We start from the raw sequence: 19,679 nt of genomic DNA on the forward strand, positions 1-19,679 counted from the left end.
TTCTGCTGGAGACACTGTTGTCCTAAAAACTAAACAAAATAAACATACCAAAAAAATAAATAAAATCTTAGATATACCGTAGGAATGGTATAACAGAAAATTTTGGCGGTTTTAAAACTGTTCCAAACCGTGGTATACCTTGAAAACGGTAATCGTCCCATGCCTAATTGGAAACACAGTTGAGAAACGCTGCTCTGGCTGATGACAATTCTTAACGGAAGTTCTAAGCACCCAACCGGAAGGCGCTGGTCACTATGGCGCCCTCCATGCAACGAAGAAAAAGGTCTATAAAAAAAATTGTGTTATTTCCCTGAAGCAATTAACATTTCACTGTTGCCGACTGTAGAAACTCTTTGTGTTTTAGTGATCTTTATGCCAGTAGTTTATAAAATAAACGGCAATTACAAATCTTAAGCATATATATACATACATACAGTTGAAGTCAGAATTATTAGCCCCCCTGTTTATTTTTTCCTGAATTTCTGTTTAATGGAAAGAGGATTTTTCTAAACACATTTCTAAACATAATAGTTTTAATAACTCATTTCTAATAACTGATTTATTTTATCTTTGCCATGGATGACGGTAAATAATATTTGACTAGATATTTTTCAAGACACTTCTATACAGCTTAAAGTGACATTTAAAGGCTTAACTGGGTTAATTAGGTTAACTAGGCAGGTTAGGGTAATTAGGCAAGTTATTGTATAATGATGGTTTGTTCTGTAGACGATCAGAAAAATATATAGCTTAAAGGGGCTAATAATATTGACCTTAAAATGTTTTTGAAAAAATTAAAAACTGCTTTTATTCAAGACAAAATAAAACAAATAAGACTTTCTCCAGAAGAAAAAATATTATCAGACATACTGTGAAAATATCCTTGCTCTGTTAAACATCATTTGAGAAATATTTAAAAAAAAAATAATAATAAATCAAAGGGGGGCTAATAATTCTGACTTCAACTGTATATATGTAACTCTTAACACCTATTTTGTACAGGTTTCCTAAAGATCATTTGAATTATATTTGCCGTGTTTCTTTTAATCATATGTCAATTTAGTTTCTTCAGTAAAAAGAATAGATTTTAGAGATAAGTATTAACATTGAACATATATTTTTTAAATCCACTGGCACACAGCAAAAAATATCATTGGGGCAAAAAAATAACTGTATTTAGTTAGCCGGATTGTCATAGTCCATGATACCTTGAGTCATAATATAAAAAGCTGTATGCTTTCCTTTACATTATAGTCTCTCTAACAGGTCACCCTTTGACCTCTTTGTGGGCTGTGTGCCAGAAGCGATTCCACACACATTAGCTTCATCACTAGCTTTAATGCATGCCACCCCACGAGATGGTAGGCGCCCTGGCACGTGTGTGTGGTCCAATCCTAATGGCAGGAATCTCACACGGACGCTACGCTGCTCCATCCTGACAGCTCCCTCCAATTACCGGCACTCCTGTCGCATGCCTCCATCTCTCGGTGGCCCAGATCACATGTGACCCGCCTGCCGCCCCGCTGGTGGAGGCGAAACAGAAGACAGAGGAGTCCTCCAAGGGGAACGGAGGGTCACACAAACATATAGTCAGTTACTTGTTCTGCTTTTTGCACATTCATTCTCTCAGTAGCTACTTTCTGGTTGGGATGTTAGTTTATTAAAATATTTAATGACAGTTAATTTAGTTATACGTTTTTATGTATTTGAGTGTCTGTAATATTATGCTTTCAATTTCATTTAACATGATTCAACATGCAGATATGGAAAAAATAAGACACCACAATAATAATTTTCTCAAGATTTACAATTTATTATAGTTATGTGTTTGAGTAAAATGTTATTTCTGTTTTATTATGTAAACGACTTTTGACATTGCCTCTTAATTTAAAGTATAAACAGTTGAAGTAAAATGATTAGTTGAAGTAAAATTCACTCCTGTGAATTTTTTTTCTTTTTCAAATATTTCCCAAATTATTTTTAGGAGCAAGGAGTTTTTCACAGTATTTCCCAAACTATTTTTTCTTCTTTGTTTTATTTCTGCTAGACAGAATAAACCATTGGTATATAATGACTTGCCTAATTACCCTAACTTGTTACTTTTTTTAGAGGTATGTTTTCATACTTTCATACAATAAAAAATATGAACATTTTTACATTCATATTTTTACAAATATCACAATTTTCCCATGCCTAGGAAATGTAGTAAATCCAGAGAAATGGAGAATTTTAAGTGGTCTCTTACTTTTTTTTATAGCTATACTGTACATAAAAAAACAAATGCAAATAAAGTATTAACTTTAATGTGTCAACCTAATTTTTTTTATTACATTTTTATTCAGCGTAATATCCATAGTCCATAGTCAGACTCTTGTTGTACTATCACATCTTCAGATAATCACATGCAATATTACCAGCAGCTAGCTCTCTGCAACTCTCACATGGACTCTCACCACTAAAGCTAAGCAGGGCTGCGCCCGGGGACCACATAGAAAAGCTAGGTTGCTGCGGGAAGTGGTGTTAGTGAGACAAGCAGGGGGTGCTCAACTTGCGGTTGGTGTGTCCTAACGCCCCAGTATAGTGAAGGGGACTCTATACTGCTTTTTGAGTGCCGTCTTTTAGATAAGACGTTAAACCGAGGTCCTGACTCTCTGTGGTCGTTAAAAATCCCAGGATGTCCTTTTAAAAAAAAGAGTAGGGGTTTAACCCCGGCATCAAGGCCTCCATCCATCATGGCCTCCTAACTATCCCTATATCATAATTGATTCCCCTCATAGTGTAAAGCGTTTTGAGTGTCTAAAAAAGTGCTATATAAATGTAAGGAATTATAATTATTATTATAAAATTTTACTATAATATTCTAATTATGTTACAAAGTATAAATGGATAAATGAATATCTGTTTCTGAGAGAAAGAGTCTGTGATTACTGATAAAGCAACAGCTAATAATGTCATGTAATGTAATGTAATGTAATAATGTCATGGACCAAATGAACACATTCACAGATTTTAGGATGTTACACACATTTAATCATGTATTAAATGCTCATTATGACAGTTGCCATTTTTTAGATTGTAGTTTGTGTGTTTTCTCTTGGACCGTGAGTCTGTATGCAAGCTTATGGTTTTTGCGCAGCTGAATGTTTATCGTGTCTAGGGGCCTGACTGCAGGCCAGTTGAGACTGCAGAGACAGGCCAGAAATGAAAAAGTACAGATGAGCCCAACAGCTTTGTTTGGATGCTCATTTGCAGTGTCGTGAGATTTCTCTGAGGAGGGGAAGCGGGAAAATAGTCACATACAAGCAGAGGAGTGAGGAAGTGGAGTTTTCTGGGACTTGAGGGGTTTCGCTGATTAAACACAGCAGCTATAAGCACATTACAGCTCCTATAAATTGCTTCTTATGTAAAACACTGTTTAATAGATCTTTGTATATGCTGCTGTATACATTTTAGACAAACAACTTTAATAGAAAATTTATTTTATTTAAATTAAATTTTATTTAATTTTAAATTTTATTATTTTATTTTATGTTTTATATTTTATACTTTATATTTTATTTTATATTAAATTGTATTTAAATTTATTTTATTTATATTTTTTATTTTATATTTTATGTTACATTTTATATTTTATTTTATTTTGATTTTATATTTTTCATTTTATTTTTTATTTTATTTTATTTTATTTTATTTTATTTTATTTTATTTTATTTTATTTTATTTTATTTTATTTTATTTTATTTTATTTTATTTTATTTTATTTTATTTTATTTTATTTTATTTTAGAAATGCGATTCTGATTCCATGCAACTGTTAGGGGAAATCTAACTTTCATAGAGAAATTATATTTTTATTATTATGATTATTTTTTTTAATTCTTTAAAAAAAAATTTTTTTAACAATGCGATTCTGATTCCACTCATATAAGCTTTTTTATTGTTAATTACACAGTTTATGGGAATTACAAATGACAAGTTTAATCACGATTGCAGAAAAAGGAGCTAGAATATGCACAACATCACACTTCAGTGTTAAATGTTTGTTAGGTTGCAAAGCTCATGATAATTAATGCGAGCAGTATGCGAATCACTAAAATGAGCATCATTTTAAGCGTGTAACCTCGGGAGCATGAAACATTCATGGATTTACTACATTCACAAACAACAATCCGCGCTCCTCGACTGGCAAGCTGGAGCAGATACCTGCTGTCTCAAGTTTTGCTACTCTGGAACATGTAAGTAACTAAGAACAATCTCCTCCCATCTGATCCGCTTGGCATCGGGCCAAACAGATTTCTCCCCCCTTATGATTATTTTATCACTTTAAATTCTTTATGATGAAACGCTGCAGTGGTAACCTTGCTAAATCTGAGCAGGGCCTGGCTTTCACTGCTGCTATTTGGAAAAGCTCTCCTCGGTGGCTCGTTCCTGCTCCCTCTGTTGGATTCTGCTTGTCCATTAGTGCCATCTGTGCCCGCCTGTGCCGTCTGTGAGAGCCTGCGCTCCGCCAAAATGACTGGCATTTTCTCTCAAACAACCAGGGGATGGTGCCCAGAGCTGTTAGCTGGCAATGATGTGCACTTTTTCTGACAAACCCGGGGAAAGAAAGACAGGACGGGGAGCAGAAAACATCTGCACATGTAGTGCAGCTTTGCTTAAGCTACTTTCACAGGAAACGACTTTTCTGGTGACCATGCCGCTAAGCCGAGCTTTGTATACTTGATCTCTTCCAAAACATTGGTTCCCCAGAGCAAGTCATCTCCAGATATCAGATGATCGGCAACCTTTGCGATAAGTCTTCTGTGGTAACGTATTGACACTGAATTCAAGTAGGTTTGGGAATTGAGACCCGGTTAGATCCAAGAATTACACAGAAGAAATTTGGAATAATTCACGATTGGTTAAAAAGGGAACTACTGAATTTGTGTAGGACTAGTTTTTGTTTTTTCATTGACTTACCTTCATGTTGTTTCAAAAACATTTCTCAGTATATATTCTTGGGAGTTCTGTGGAAGAAAGAAAGTGATACCAGTTGAAAATGACATATATAATGACATATTTAAGTCTTTTTTTTAATCAAGCAATAGTTATGAATCTAAATCATTGTATTTTATAATTTTGTATACATCTCTGAATAATGGCCTTATGGTAAATGAATAGGTTGTGTCAGTATCAACATTTACATTTAGTCATATAGCAGACACTTTTGTCCAAAGCTACTTACAATTGTGGAGGAATTCAAACTACTTATTTAAAAAAAATTGTGTTCAATCCACATAAATTTGTTTAAAGTGTTAACTTAATCCATCTGTGTTGGGACAACATGAATTAATTGTGTGGAACCCTGCATTTTTTACAGTGTAGTGCTAGAGTTAGGAGGGGGAAGGTTTTTATTTTTGGAAAATTATCCCACTCTTGTGTATTTCCAAACTTTATGACCAATACCAGACACACACTCCTTTTCAAATGGTACACATTTGTAACTAAAGGGTCCATATTGGTACCTCAAAAGTATGTATTAGTACCTAAACATTTAAGCAGAACACTTTTGTACTTTTTAAGTACTAAAATGTACCCTTGATGTATTAATATAAAGGGTACAAATTTGTACCCTTTAAAAAGGTACCACCTTTATTTCTGAAAGTGCAATCTGCAGATTTTTTTGCCATTTCTGTGCTGAGCTAAAAACTTAATAAATGTTTTTTTTCTAAAAAATATTTCTCTCTTCTTAACATTTATTTAACATTTGTATTGCAAATCTAATTAGAACCACTTTTTTTTGGTAAACAAAGCTATAGTAGGTCTCTCAAACAGTATAATACTGTACATCCACTAAGAAGTCAACTGAAAAAACCAAGTCAGAAAATATTACTTTACAAATTGTATTGCACATCTAAAATTTGCACATTATACAGTACAGTTACTACAATATGATAAATGTATGAATAAAATTTCACATTTATACTGAATAAATAGATCTAATGATGTGCTCAAAAATGTGCAGAAATTAGTGGAGTTTTCTGTGAACACAAATTCTATATGGGCCTACTTATGATTAATAATTTTCTGCTGAGCACAAAAAACATATTTTGAAGATAGTTGGTGACTACTTACTTTAAAAGGTATTTTGAGGTATTTTGGAAGTCAGAATTGTCAGATAAGAACTCACAAATGCAAGAAATACTGTTAGAATTGTGAGTGTCTGTAAAATCACAACTGCAAGAGGTAAAGTCACAAGTCTGAGAAGAAAAAAAAATTACAGTTACAAATTTAGAGTTACAATTGGTGAACTCCACATTTTGTGACTGCATATAAAAGCACAATTGCCAAGTACAAAGTTAAAATTACAAGAAAGCCTTTGTGGGATGTAATAAATAATGGAAGAGAAAGAAGACGTATATAATCACAACTATGAGAAATAGCCCTATGAATCACAATTGTGAAAAAAAAAGATAATTGCAGGAAAAAAGTCTGAGATAGGATCAGAACTGCAATTCTCAACTATCAGAAATAGAAAATCAGAGGAATAAATTGCATGTAAAAAATTCAGTTGTAAGAAATAAAGAAAAAAAAAACATAAACTCAAAACTGCCAGACATAATTAGAATGCTTGATTTTATTATGAATAGATTAGTAATTACAAATAGAAAAATATAAGCCTCTTGATTTAAAATGACATTTGCACCATTGCCCCACAGTTTGATCAGAGACATTTAGAGGTTAATGGCTCACGTTGAATGTTTTTGTTTATTATTACCTTCTAATAACTATATTAAAAAATGTGAGCCAGTAATGACCAATTTGTAAACACCATGACACCTAATACCAGTGCTGGACTTTTACTGGTGTCTCGAGATTAAAAACCATCATTCTTCTTGTGCCTCGTGGGTCAATGCGGTAGTCATCAGCTCTTGATTGCTGATCATATGCCACTTTATTTACCCAGAAGACTTGATTTGAGCCAGCAGGACTTGCTGTAAATATCGTGTCATTAGGAGGAGGGGTAAATTTTATGCCCTTGTAATTTATGGTGTCTATATGCGCCTCCAAAAGACACTGGCTCATTGTGGCTGTGGCTTAAATTACAGGGATCACCACCATGCTGTCAACTCTCACTTTCAAAGCAAGCTGCGGGTAAAGCATTATTAGGTCTTCCAGAGCCTGCGAGATTCATGCTGAGATGCTTTTTTTTCAAAATGTAATGCTTGTCAGAGGATCCGTTTTGATTCATTCGCGACAGTTACAGTTTCTAAACCGTAAAATCAAGAGCTTCTTCACATTTCTGATGGCTCAAACTGTCCTTTTCTTGAGGCTTTTAATGTATTCACTGTTCCAGTGCCTATATCACTTTTTAATGACTGGAGAATTTATCCAAGTTGTCAGCAGGCGTTAGATTTTAGGCTCTCTTGGCTTGGTTCTGCATCTCCACCAGACCAGATGGCGGTGCTATGTGGGCCGTATGTGGACCATGGGTGTGGAGATAGAGGGGGCCAGATCTAGAGTGCAGGATTGCTCACATTCTGGCAGTTTCCTTGGGCCTGTTTGCAGCTGCACTTCCTGTGCCATTTTGATCTTCTAAAACATTCAATATGTGCAGACATTTTTGAAGACAGACCTTATTGTGTTTAATGTCACAGTAGTTTTTACAAATAAAAAGGTCAATGATACACCCCAATCAATGTATTAGACAAAAAGCTGTCCGGACTCATGGATACCATAAAATAAATATAATTGGGGATATTTATTTTTGTCATTTGAATTTAAATGTATTATTTTTCCCCTTACATGTATCTGTTTTCTTAACAAAACAAATTAATTAGCAGATATATTAATTAAAATAATATTTTAGTCACCAAAAATCTTTAGAAATAGAAAGATAATGCATTTAAATTCATGCTAAATATTGGAAAACAAAATTACAAACTACAAAATTTCAACAAAATTTTATAAATTTTAGTTTTTTCTAGAATTTTGCTCTTTTTAAAAACTGTATTTAATATTTTTCTATAACAGATAAATTTGGATGTGCTAGTTTTTGGACCATTATCGTAAGTTATTTTGTCTGATTAGCTCCAGATTTGGCTTCAGTACTGATTAATCTAATGTATATGCACAAATATATTATTGTAAAGCTTCCTGTAGAAAATAATTATTTAAATGAGAGATTTGTAAGGGGTGTACTCAAATATGCTGAGCCCTGTATATACAGTAGCACATTTCATACACATTCAAAGTGCTTTACATAAACAGGAATAAAAAACAAGTATAAGAAAATAAAAATAAGAAACAACAAAATGATTAAAACAGATCAAAACAGATAAAATGTGTTTAAACATGTTATAAAAGAATGAAATAGAAAAGAAAGACATAGTGCGATCTGTCGGACGTAGCACAGTGCTCATTCAGTAAAGGCGCAGCTAAAAGTGATTTATATATATATTAAGCATTAATTAAATTTTTCATTCAAGCCCGAAAGTATTCGTACCTCTGGCAAATTTCGACAAAGTTTTTTTTGTTCAAATTGAAGAAAAAATGTTAAAAACATTTTTTCAATTTTGCCTTTTGTACAGTCACTAGCTATGTTTTCATCCACCTATTTTTATGCACATTTTGAAATGTGAATAAGTTTTGAAAATGCACATAAAGTATGTGCATAACTGAGTAGGATAAACTTTTCATCCGATAAGAAAAGGTGCACATAAACTACGATGGAAACACTTTTACCGAACAAATTCCAGTATGCTCATTAAAAAAGGTCATGTGATTTTGTTATAAGAGATCCTGTTATGATAAAAATGTGTGTGAATAGGCAAACCAGCAGGCTGAGCACATTGTAAAACATCTGAGATGTTGTTATGGTCATTCTAAAACACCTTAACCATTTCAGGTTTAGTGTTATTATATTATTAATGATCTCCAGAACTGTCAAAAGTATCTGTGCTCTGCGTCTCATGGCTTCAAACACCCCCACATGTTCATTGTGTGTTGGCATCGTCTTCTGAGAAGCAAGACCTTAATTACATAAAGAAAAGATTGACGCAGCTTCTACCGCAGAAAATTCTGTTTTTACTGTAGATATTTGGCGCCAGTTAATCAGGAAGTGACGATTTTGTACTTAGATTCGTTTCCATGGAAATGCTGCTTTGTTCGCATGTCTTTTATTGGATATTCCAGTTTTGCACATACATTTAATGCACATTTTTGGATGGAAACATAGTTATTGTCTTATCTTTTAGCCAGAAGCCTGTGTCATTTACGGTAATAAAATTTTTTATAAAAAAATTAAAGTAACTTCATGTCAAAATTTGCAAGGGGTTTGAATAATTTCAGACTTAACACTACGTATATATAACATATATATTACTTGATTTATCTATTACTTTTTTTTTTATAATAATTTTTTTTGGAGGGGGGGGGGGGGGGTTAACCTATTATTATGACAGGACAGTTAAGTATTCAGACAGGAAAGCATTGGGAGCAGAGAGAGGGGAAGGATCGGCAAAGGACCTCGAGCCGGGAATTGAACTGGGGTCACCGTGAGCACGTTGGTGCTTTATGTCAGTGTGCAGTACCACTGGACTACTGGCGCTGACAACTATTACTATTTTTAATTATAATATTGGCCATTTACTTTTTATAGAAATCAGCCAGTATATGGGCAATTTACACAAAGGCCATTTTACCTCTGATTGATGTCTGTACACACTATTATACATCTTTTTATGAAAATAAAAATGGTGTTTATTTCATGTGCTGGGATGGTCCTAAGAAGAACATGGGCTAATTTCCAAGTTCCACCTTTCTCCATTCCTGGATCTCACTCCTTTAAGGAACAGAAAGTGCAAGACAGCTCCTTTGGGAGTTCCCAGGGTTGGGGGAATCAAGCTGTTCCAGAGAGCGGCTAGCAGAAGATGAGCTGCAAAAACACATGCAGACTCCTCCTTTGGACAGGTGCCCAAGCACACGGCTAATCAGAGCAGCAGACATGTTTCTGTGAAGTCTGGTGGCCGTCAGAATGGTGCAGCTCGGAGAGAGAGCAGAGATTGAGGGGTAATGATGGCCCCCCAGCAGACTGTCTGTGTTTGACTGATCTGTATAGGTGTAGCATATGTGTGGGGTCACGGAGGTGAAGCTCTTGATGAACCCAGCCTTGTGTGATCTCTTAAAGATGGCATGAAACCATGAGAAATCTCTCTCATCGGTTTTTAATAAACTCAGTGTGCTGTAATTAATCCTGCTTTTATGCATCCGGCAGCATTCAAATGATGTCGTTTGATTTTTTTTTTTTTTTGTCGTGTCACGGTGTTATGAGTGATAATTAAAGTGAAATATGTGTTGCATATTGACCAATTTAGCACAGAGAATCCATGCTGTGACTTTAAAACATACAGTCAGGCTTTTATCAACCTTAAACTGCATTTCAGATTATTGGTTGCACCAGTTTTGGGAATTGCCATTCAAAAGAACTGAAATGAATCATTTAAATAATAAGGTTGTGCTATATAATCCATATATTGTTTATATAGTTTACAATACTGTATTGTATAAACTATTAAGTAAAAACGGGCTGAGTGATGGTTTGGCTTTGTGCTTTAGATGTGTCCATCTCCATCATACAGTACATATAATGTTATGTTTGGTACTTTAATGTGACATTATTATCACAAGCATACTGTATCTATCACATTTGTTCATCTTTGTAATCCCTACAGTTCAGTAATTTTTAACAGAGCAGTAATATTGCTGTGGATAGGCCCATATTGAGTGTTTGGGGTTATTCATTGTCTACTGAGTTTCTTTTTAATACTGGAAGGATGAACTGTTAGGAGAATAGAGAGACCTTACTGTAAACATTTTTTCAGGGTTCTTGTACCTTTTCCAAAGTAAAAATTAAACACTTTTTTAATCACCTTTCCGATGCAATTTGAAACTCAAGTTTGGCATATTACCTGTTTGCATACATATTCAGTACACTCTACCGGTCAAAAGTTTGGGGTCAATAGGATTTTTAAATGTTTTAAAATAAGCTCGTCCTCCTCGCCAAAGCTGCATTTATTTCACTAAAAATACAGTACAAATAGTAATATTGTGTAATGCTATTGCACTATAAAATATCTGTTCAAAAATAAGTTATAATTTAATTTAATAACTTATTTCAGTGATTTTAATGATGCATATTCAGTTTCATTACTCCAGGCTTCAGAGTCAAATGATCCTTCTCAGATCACTCTAATATTTATTATTATTATTATTATTATTATTATTATTATTATTATTATTATTATTATTATTATTATTATTATTATTATTATTATTTTTATTTTTTATTTTTTTTTCTTATTATTATTATTTTTATTATTAATGGTAATCGTAATAAAAGCAATAATGACTGGAGTTATAATTTAATTTGAAACTACATACAATAAGAAAGCAGTTAAAGTTTTAATAAATATTTTAAAAAATTGTACATTAAATGCCGCCTAAACGAACAGAATAGTTTTCTTAAAAAAGTACAAATATTTTTTTTTTGTTTTTTTTTGTATTCCTGTTTGTCTGTGTGTGTGGTTTTTTTTTTTTTTTGGTCTATTCTGTTTTGTTGTTTTGTACACTGTGGGACCCCCTCAAAACAGAAATGTCACATCTCAATTGGTTAATGCTAATGAATAAATTAAATGAATAAATAAAATACATATATTGTTGTAAGATACATTATTATGAAAGCAAGACAACAACATTTCAAGATTTTCCAAAAAAAAAAAAACAATTCAGCATTTTGGCGTCACGGTGGAGCAGTTGGTAGCGCGATTGCCTCACAGCAAGAAGGTCGCTGGTCCCGGCTGGGTCAGTTGGCATTTCTGTGTTGAGTTTGCATGTTCTCCCAGTGTTCGTGTGGGTTTCCTCTGAGTGCTCACAGTCCCCCACAGTTCAAAGACATGTGCTATAGGCGAATTGAATAAGCTAAACTGGACTTAGTGTATGTGTGTGAATGAGTGTGTGTTTCCCAGTGTTGGGTTGTGGCTGAAAAGGCATCTGCTGCCTAAAACATATGCTGGATAAGTTGGCGGTTCATTACGCTGGTTAAAAAAGAGACTAAAAGAAAATGAATGAATGAATTCAGTGGTTTTTTTACAGTTTAACATTAGTTACTTCCAAAATTCATGATAGGGCATTAGAAAATGTGATTTTGTGAGTGTTACGGTGTTCTTGTGAAATTCATTGTATCAAGTTTTTAAAAAACAGAAAAAAGTAAATGCATTTTGCACCTTATGAGTAAGAAAGTAAGGTAAAACTCTACATTTACCCAAAACACACTATCCAATAATATCACCTTGACATATAGCCCATGGTCTTCCTATCCTCATTGCACAGGTGGGCTCTGTCTATCTCAGTGTGACAGTGCATGTACTCAGTGTCCACTGCCAAGTGCTCTTGCCCGGGAGCGATAGAGTTAAAACGGGACTGACCGTGGGTTTGGATCTGACCGTATTGCTCTGCACCTGGTCGAATCTTACAGCAGAGTCCCATCACAGCCTTTGTGTTGGAGGCAGACAGCTTTTCAGAGTTCCTGCTTCAAAGCCTGCAAAATCCAGTAAACTTAGCCACACAATCGGCGCTGGCCAAAACAGCATCTGATGTGCCTTATTTGTTGACGGAGTGAGATCTATCGCAGAGGGTGCGCCTCACTTGGCTTACAATGCAGGGACAACGTAAAGCCCCTTATTCGTGGAGAGTCTATGAAGACGCTGGGTTTCTTCCAATATCTAATGCCAATTATGAGTTGAAACTAGGGCAGGCGACTGCGATTTTAGTTCTTCATTGTTGGTTGTTACACGCCAGTCATCAGTCATACATGCTGGGGGGAAATATATACTGCTCAAAAAAATAAAGGGAACGCTTGGAGTTACATTGTGTTGTTTAATTAAGTGTAAGTGTTCCCTTTAATTTTTTGAGCAGTTATTAGTTCTGTGTGATGAACGTGTGTGTGAGTTTCTGTAGAACATTAAAAAATACAGCAAGTATAATGCATCACACATGATGGCCCATGTGTGCGCGTTTGTGTGGCTGTTATACGCTAGGCGAGAGCTCCCTCTTGGTGCCAGCGCACCCAGTTTCTGCAGCTGATGTGACACACACTATAGAGCAGTCATCAGTGAGATACAATGACACTTTGTGCTGTAGTTAAAAGACATTTTAGGATTATTTTAAAATTATAACTCTGTGAATAAGCAAAAATGTTATCCTGAAAATTATTTTATAATAATATTCATTTTGTTTTCATTTCATAATCTTTTTAAAATGTTATGTTTATTTCCAGAGACATTTTCCTACTCTGACATGATGTGTTAAATTGACACATGATCTTGATGATGATATTAATTATAATTAAAATAGTAATGATATTTGACAGTAATTCTTGCAGTAATAAATGTTGTAATAATATTAAACCATAAATAATTAAAAATTAATAAATGAATCAATCAGTTAATGAATGAATCCTCTTTTTCTTTTTCTCCTAGGGTCGCTGTATGAATTTCAGTCGCATGCAGCATCAACAGAGGACAAGCTCTAGAATATGAAACACTTTGACTTCCAAGTGTTCCAGATTGGACAAGAGAAAAAAAGCATAATTTCCTCGAGATGTCATAGCTTGTCTTTGGCCACTTCAGAGCATCTCAAGTATTGGCTTTCCAAAACGTACAATTCTGGGTCTGCTATCTCTCTCTCAAGCCACAGAAAGGCAGTGACTAAATAGATTAACACACACACACAAAAAAGAAGTGTGTGAATTTGCAGCTGATCTGGTTAGCTTTAATGCACAGCAAAGGCGTTTTGGTGTTCTGACCATATTGTGCCTTCTGTGAGAAAAAAAAAAGAATTAAAATATGAATCTTATGGACACAGACGGAGGCTATTTAAAAAAAAAAAAAAATTGCAGAATGAGATGAGGCTCTTTGCCGTTGGCTGGGAAGTAGAACTAATCCCAGTGGGCTCATGGAGTGCAGAAGTACTTTGCCTCTTGGCAATGTCTCTTCACAAAAATCTCTCCAAGCCCACTATCATCGGATGCCTAGCGGGGCTTCTTTGACTAGAGATCTTGTCATTTTAACACTGAGAAGTGCACACGCATGACAAATTGTAGACAGAACGCCCTAAGGTACTGGACGCAGTAAGACTTTGCCCTTTAGTTTGTGAAGACACCTTTCTATCAATGCGAGGACAGCGCAGAGAAATTAATAGAGCGTTATTGCACCGCAAGACACCCCGTGACCAAAGCTCTCCGGCAAGGTTTTGAGGGACAGCTTTACCTCTGATGGTTAGAGCATCCTCCCCGCTTATTTGGCAGTCTGTTCTGTGCTCACCAATGCATAGATGTACGCAATTCAAAAGCATGCCCTACAGTTACAGCTTTTACACTGTACTTTAGTACTGCTGTCCAACCGTCACAACTCTCAGTATTTGTGCAGCAGGAAAATCAAAGTTGGCAGCATCAAACTTTAATCGATCAAACATCAAAAAAGCAACTTTAGACATGTATTTGACCTCTGTAGGGTTTTATTTATTAAAATAGACTCTTCAGCCATCCATCCATCCATCCAAGATACTCCAGAGATCAAACCGAAAGGGGCGACGGACGGATGAGTATTGTTCATTTCCAGAAATGATCTGCGTCGCTCTCCCCCCTCCGCTTGCGCACAGAAAAGCGAGCAATATATATTTATTTTAGATTTCTTTAACGCGCTGTCATGACGGCGATGGCGAATGATGTCAGTGTCAGTGCAAACACTGTGGGGGAGGAAGGGGGCGGCAGCTGAAGAAAAAGGCTCGAACGATCCAGTCACTTTCGATACGCTACTTCAGATGCAAAATGGATATTCGAGTCGAAATCTGACAAAGCGTGCCGGCTTTGACGGGAAGTGGTATAGACAATGACCAGTGGCTGGGTCAGTGGGATGTCTCGGTGCAAGCAGGGAAGCTTATCAAATGACACTAAAAATAAGTTCAACAACCATCAAGTTTGAGGGGGGAACAGAATGGGGCGCAGTGGCTCGCATTCGGTGGGCATGCAAGTGTGCAAGATGGCAAGACCATTAGGGGAGGAAAAAAAAATGCCCTTGTTTAATTATTTCTTTGTTTCTAGCATCGCGATTGTAGGGACGCTAATTAATATTCCCTCCACCCCCTTCCAAAAAAAAAAAAAGAAAGAACCAAATTTAATGCGTGGAAGTGTTATTCTCAGAGTGGCACTTACAAGTTAAACTAATGCACTTCATGGATAGCTAGGTGAGTGTCATTTTCAGCTTTATTTTATATTTCTTTTTATACATCACAGATCACAAACTATTTAAATGAGATATTTGCATATTTGTTTAGCTCTAGTGTACATACCGTTTATCCAACTCATCCTCACCACAGCACTGCTTTGCTTTTTTATTATTGTTTTTGCTTATTTACTTTTTTGTTTGTAAGTTTTCATTTTTATGATGCATTCTTTATTGTTATATTTATGTTTTTATTTTATTTGTGGATCACGTGGGTTTTAATATTTTGGGCGCTTTATTGCATGTGGAGGCATTGTAAATCTTTCACATGTGTACACAATTGGTTTTATTCTTTTTTTTGTTGCATTAAGCACCCCAGCCATAATTTCTTTCTTATTTTTAATGTATATTTTATGCAAAAAAAAAAAAATCTAAATTGCACCTTGACTTTTATTTGGAATCAAACATTTTGATGTAGACTTTTAATATAAAAATAATAGGTAGTTTTTAGCACCTCAGAGATGAGAGCTCTGCACTATTTTTGTACATAAAATGCAAAGAAACAATCTATTAACAATGATAATTTGTTTAATTAAGTTCATAATTTGTTATATTAAATTTTTTATGCAATAGTATTTGCAGCCCTTGTGCTTATAGTGCCTTATGTCTTACTGCAGTCCGGCCAATGAATGTAATTTCAATAGTAACTTATTTTTACCAAGTGTAGTATACACAAGGATAATTATCGTGTTCTTGCTTTATGTATTATTAATCTGAATTTTTTTTTACCATTTTTTCTGAAAACAATGGGTTTGCAGATAAATTCAGTAGTACTTTATAAAAGTAGTACACAATATTGCCTTATAACAATGCAAATTAGATAGAAAAATACAAATACACAAATGAACAAGGAGTAAATTCGGAAGTGAATTGTAGAACATTGATATCTTGATTTATTTTTTACACTCAAAAAATTATATATTTTTTCCTTATTTAACTTATTTAAAATGAGCTAAAACAACACAATTCTTGAGATTTCATTGGGACAACTTAATTTTTTATGTTCAATCCACATAAATTTGTTAAAAGTGTTAAGTTAACTTAATTTGTGTAGGGACAACATTAATGACTTGTGTGGAACCCTGCATTTTTACAGTGTACCAACATGAAATGCTCAGAAAGCTGAAAACACCCAGATCCACCATAGTCTTAAGCACCGTGTTTGTCGTGTGTTTTTCTGCAGTTGCACTCCATACACACCACTGCTTTTAGTACATCTCACCATGACAGATTTCACAGATATCTCATTTAATCACGTCTTGACATTTTCCTTATTCAGTTTCAGACATTCCTGTATTTTCGTTCTTTTATATTTGCATTTATTTGAATAAAATAAATGTCACATTTTGAAATGAAGCTGTGTCCTTTCTAAGCACCTGTCAGGATCACTGAACTTTAATGATTCATCAGGCATCACACTTAAGCAGATTACTCACTGTACGTGATTCTGCACAGCTTACATTCAGTAACTGCGCTATTAAAAGCCATATTTTATATCATAAACTGCTTTAAACCAAAACATTATCTGTCTTAGCTGACTATTAGTGGAGCTGGATGTGTTAACCCCTTTAAATACACATCTCTGTTTAGCTAACATGTTATTATTATTATGTCAAACTCATGTAGATCATGATTCCATCATTAGTCAACTCATAATAGGTTAAGTTGTATTGCAAAATAATTTTGGATCTTGCAATACAGCCGCTTTCATTTACAGTTTATTTACACTCACTGGCCACTTTATTAGGTACACCTTACTAGTACCGAGTTGGACCCCCTTTTGCCTTCAGAACTGCCTTAATCCTTTGTGGCATAGATTCAACAAGGTACTGGAAATATTCCTCAGAGATTCCACAGTTTCTGCAGATTTGTCGGCGGCACATCCATGATGCGAATCTCACATTCCACCACATCCCAAAGGGGCTCTATTGGATTGAAATCTGGTGACTGTGGAGGCCATTTGAGTATAGTGAAGTAGCCATCAGAAGATACTCAGGTAGCCTGTGGCGTTGACACGATGCTCGTTTGGTACTAATGAGCCCAAAGTGTGCCAAGAAAATATCCCCCACACCATTACATTACCACCACCAGCCTGAACCGTTGATACAAGGCAGGATGGACCCATTCTTTCATGTTGTTGATGCCAAATTCTGACCCTATCATCCGAATGTGGCAGCAGAAATTGAGACTCATCAGACCAGGCAGTTTTTTCCATTCATCTGTGTAGCCTCAGTTTCCTGCTTTTGGCTGACAAGAGTGGCACCTTGTGGGGTCTTCTGCTGCTGTAGCCCATCCGGCTCAAACATGTTGTGCGTTCAGAGATGCTCTTCTGCATACCTCGTTTGTAACGAGTGGCCATTTGAGTTACTATTGCCTTTCTATCAGCTAGAAGTTCTATCAGTCTGACCATTCTCCTCTGACCTCTGGCATCAACAAGGCATTTGTGCCCACAGAACCACTGCTCACTGTATATTTTCTATTTTTCAGACCATTTTCTCTAAACCCTAGAGATGGTTATGTGTGAAAGTCCCAGCAGATCAGCAGTTTCTGAAATACTCAGACCAGCCCGTCTGGCACCAACAATCATGCCACGTTTAAGGTCACTTAAATCACCTTTCTTCCCCACTCTGATGCTCGGTTTGAACCGCAGCAGATCATCTTGACCTAAATGCATTGAATTGTTGCCATGTGATTGGTTGTTAGAAATTTGTGTTAACAAGCAGTTGGTCAGGTGTACCTAATAAAGTGGCCGGTGAGTGTATGTCCCAATAGGTTGCTGTAAGTTATTGTTCTCTCTCTATCCAGCCCCCACAGGGCTGTTATTAAGCATGCATTAAGCCTTCGTTAAACCTGCACTTGATTCCCACCTAACCCTGCTCTCCAGCTGTGCCTCGTACCCTTACAATGTGTGACCAAATGCTTCACTGTGTTCGGTGCTGCTCATAATTCCCCCTTGAAATGAGGCGTACAAGACATTTCACACACCTGGTTACGACCATAAAACCACTCGATTTTAAAGTCAAAACTTGTGCCTTTAACACAACATTAGGTCTCAAAAGGAGATTTTACACTTAAACTAAGAAAACGCTTCGAGTTGAGTGGCATGGCTTATTATCACAGGTTCACACTGGCTGATAGATGTGTTACGGGGTGTAAATGCTGAATTATAGCATTTTTAATTTAGCTTCCAAGTTTGATGAAGTGAAACTTTCAACCTCCATCAAAGACTCCTTCAAATTAAAAGTGCTATGCGATTTAATTTTATGATTGCATTTTTGAAGTTTGCAAGTGTCCCTATTATGCGATTTCATTTTACTAGATCTTGTTATTTATTCTAATGGATCCTACAGTAATGTTTCTGCATTTCTCCTGCAATCGAGCTACATGCATTCAAGGTCAAGAAATCACTTCCATCTTTGCATAATGTACATTTTTGTCACCTCATTTTTAGAGAGCCTCCACTGCCACCCGTTTCTAATGTTATAACTCGATTGAATGGCCGTTATCAGTGGTTATCAACTGATATATATGGGCTAGTAGGGACCTTTTGCGCCTACTGGTAGGCTCAGAAGGCTGTTATCATCCATCCACATGGTTATTCAGCTATACTTATAGAGACTACTCCTGATCCAGATCTGTTTTTACATTACTGTGATGGTTGGGTGTAGGGTTGGAGTAGGGGTAGACGTTAATAATATACAATTAATGAGAAATTTAATAAATGCTCGTTAACTTTCCGGCAGCCGTATGTGATTTATAGCTGATTAACCATAAGTATGGATGATAACAGCCTTCTGAGCTTACCAATAGGTGCAGAAGGCTCCTACTGGCCCATATCTATCAGCTGATAACCACTGATAATGCCCATTCAATCGAATAATAACATTTGAATCGGCTGCCTCGGTGAGGTGTTTCGGTGATTTTAAATTTATTAGTGAGTTTTTATGCTACACTATAAAAAATGGTAAATACTAAAATAGCAGCTATGCTTGCTGGAACTTTACAGTTAAAAATATGGTAGAAATTGTCAAATATTTTTACAATAAAAATCAGTAACCTTTTTATCAGGACATTTCCCTAATATATTCAGTGAATAATCGTAAATCCACTGTCCCAGAATTCCTTGCAAGACACTTTCTATGAGTTCTTTTTTTTAAGGCATGTACATTAGTTTTATGTTACATCTAATGTAGAGAAATAATGTTTATTGTATTACTTTAATTTAATGTGTGTTACCATGACGGTATTCGTATGTGTGTGAATGACACTAAGCGCCTTCTATATACAGTATTAGTAGCGCATGCCTCTTCTCTGCTTGTGGGAAAAGTTCTTTCTGTTGAGCTTTGCTTATCATATGACT

General features: G+C 35.4%; 1 protein-coding gene across 1 annotated transcript in view; it reads left to right on the top strand.

Moving 5' to 3' along the window:
• The window catches only part of antxr2a (ANTXR cell adhesion molecule 2a), an 84,493-nt gene extending 67,818 nt beyond the window's left edge, over positions 1–16,675 (top strand). Inside the window, exon 17 of the mRNA XM_056458285.1 lies at positions 13,517–16,675. Coding sequence (XP_056314260.1) covers positions 13,517–13,576 — 60 coding nt within the window. The 3' untranslated portion in view covers positions 13,577–16,675. The remainder of the gene's footprint in view (positions 1–13,516) is intronic.
• The last annotated feature ends 3,004 nt before the right edge of the window (positions 16,676–19,679 follow it).

Source organism: Danio aesculapii, chromosome 5, assembly GCF_903798145.1.
Source record: "Danio aesculapii chromosome 5, fDanAes4.1, whole genome shotgun sequence".
NCBI classification, from domain to species: Eukaryota; Metazoa; Chordata; class Actinopteri; order Cypriniformes; family Danionidae; genus Danio; species Danio aesculapii.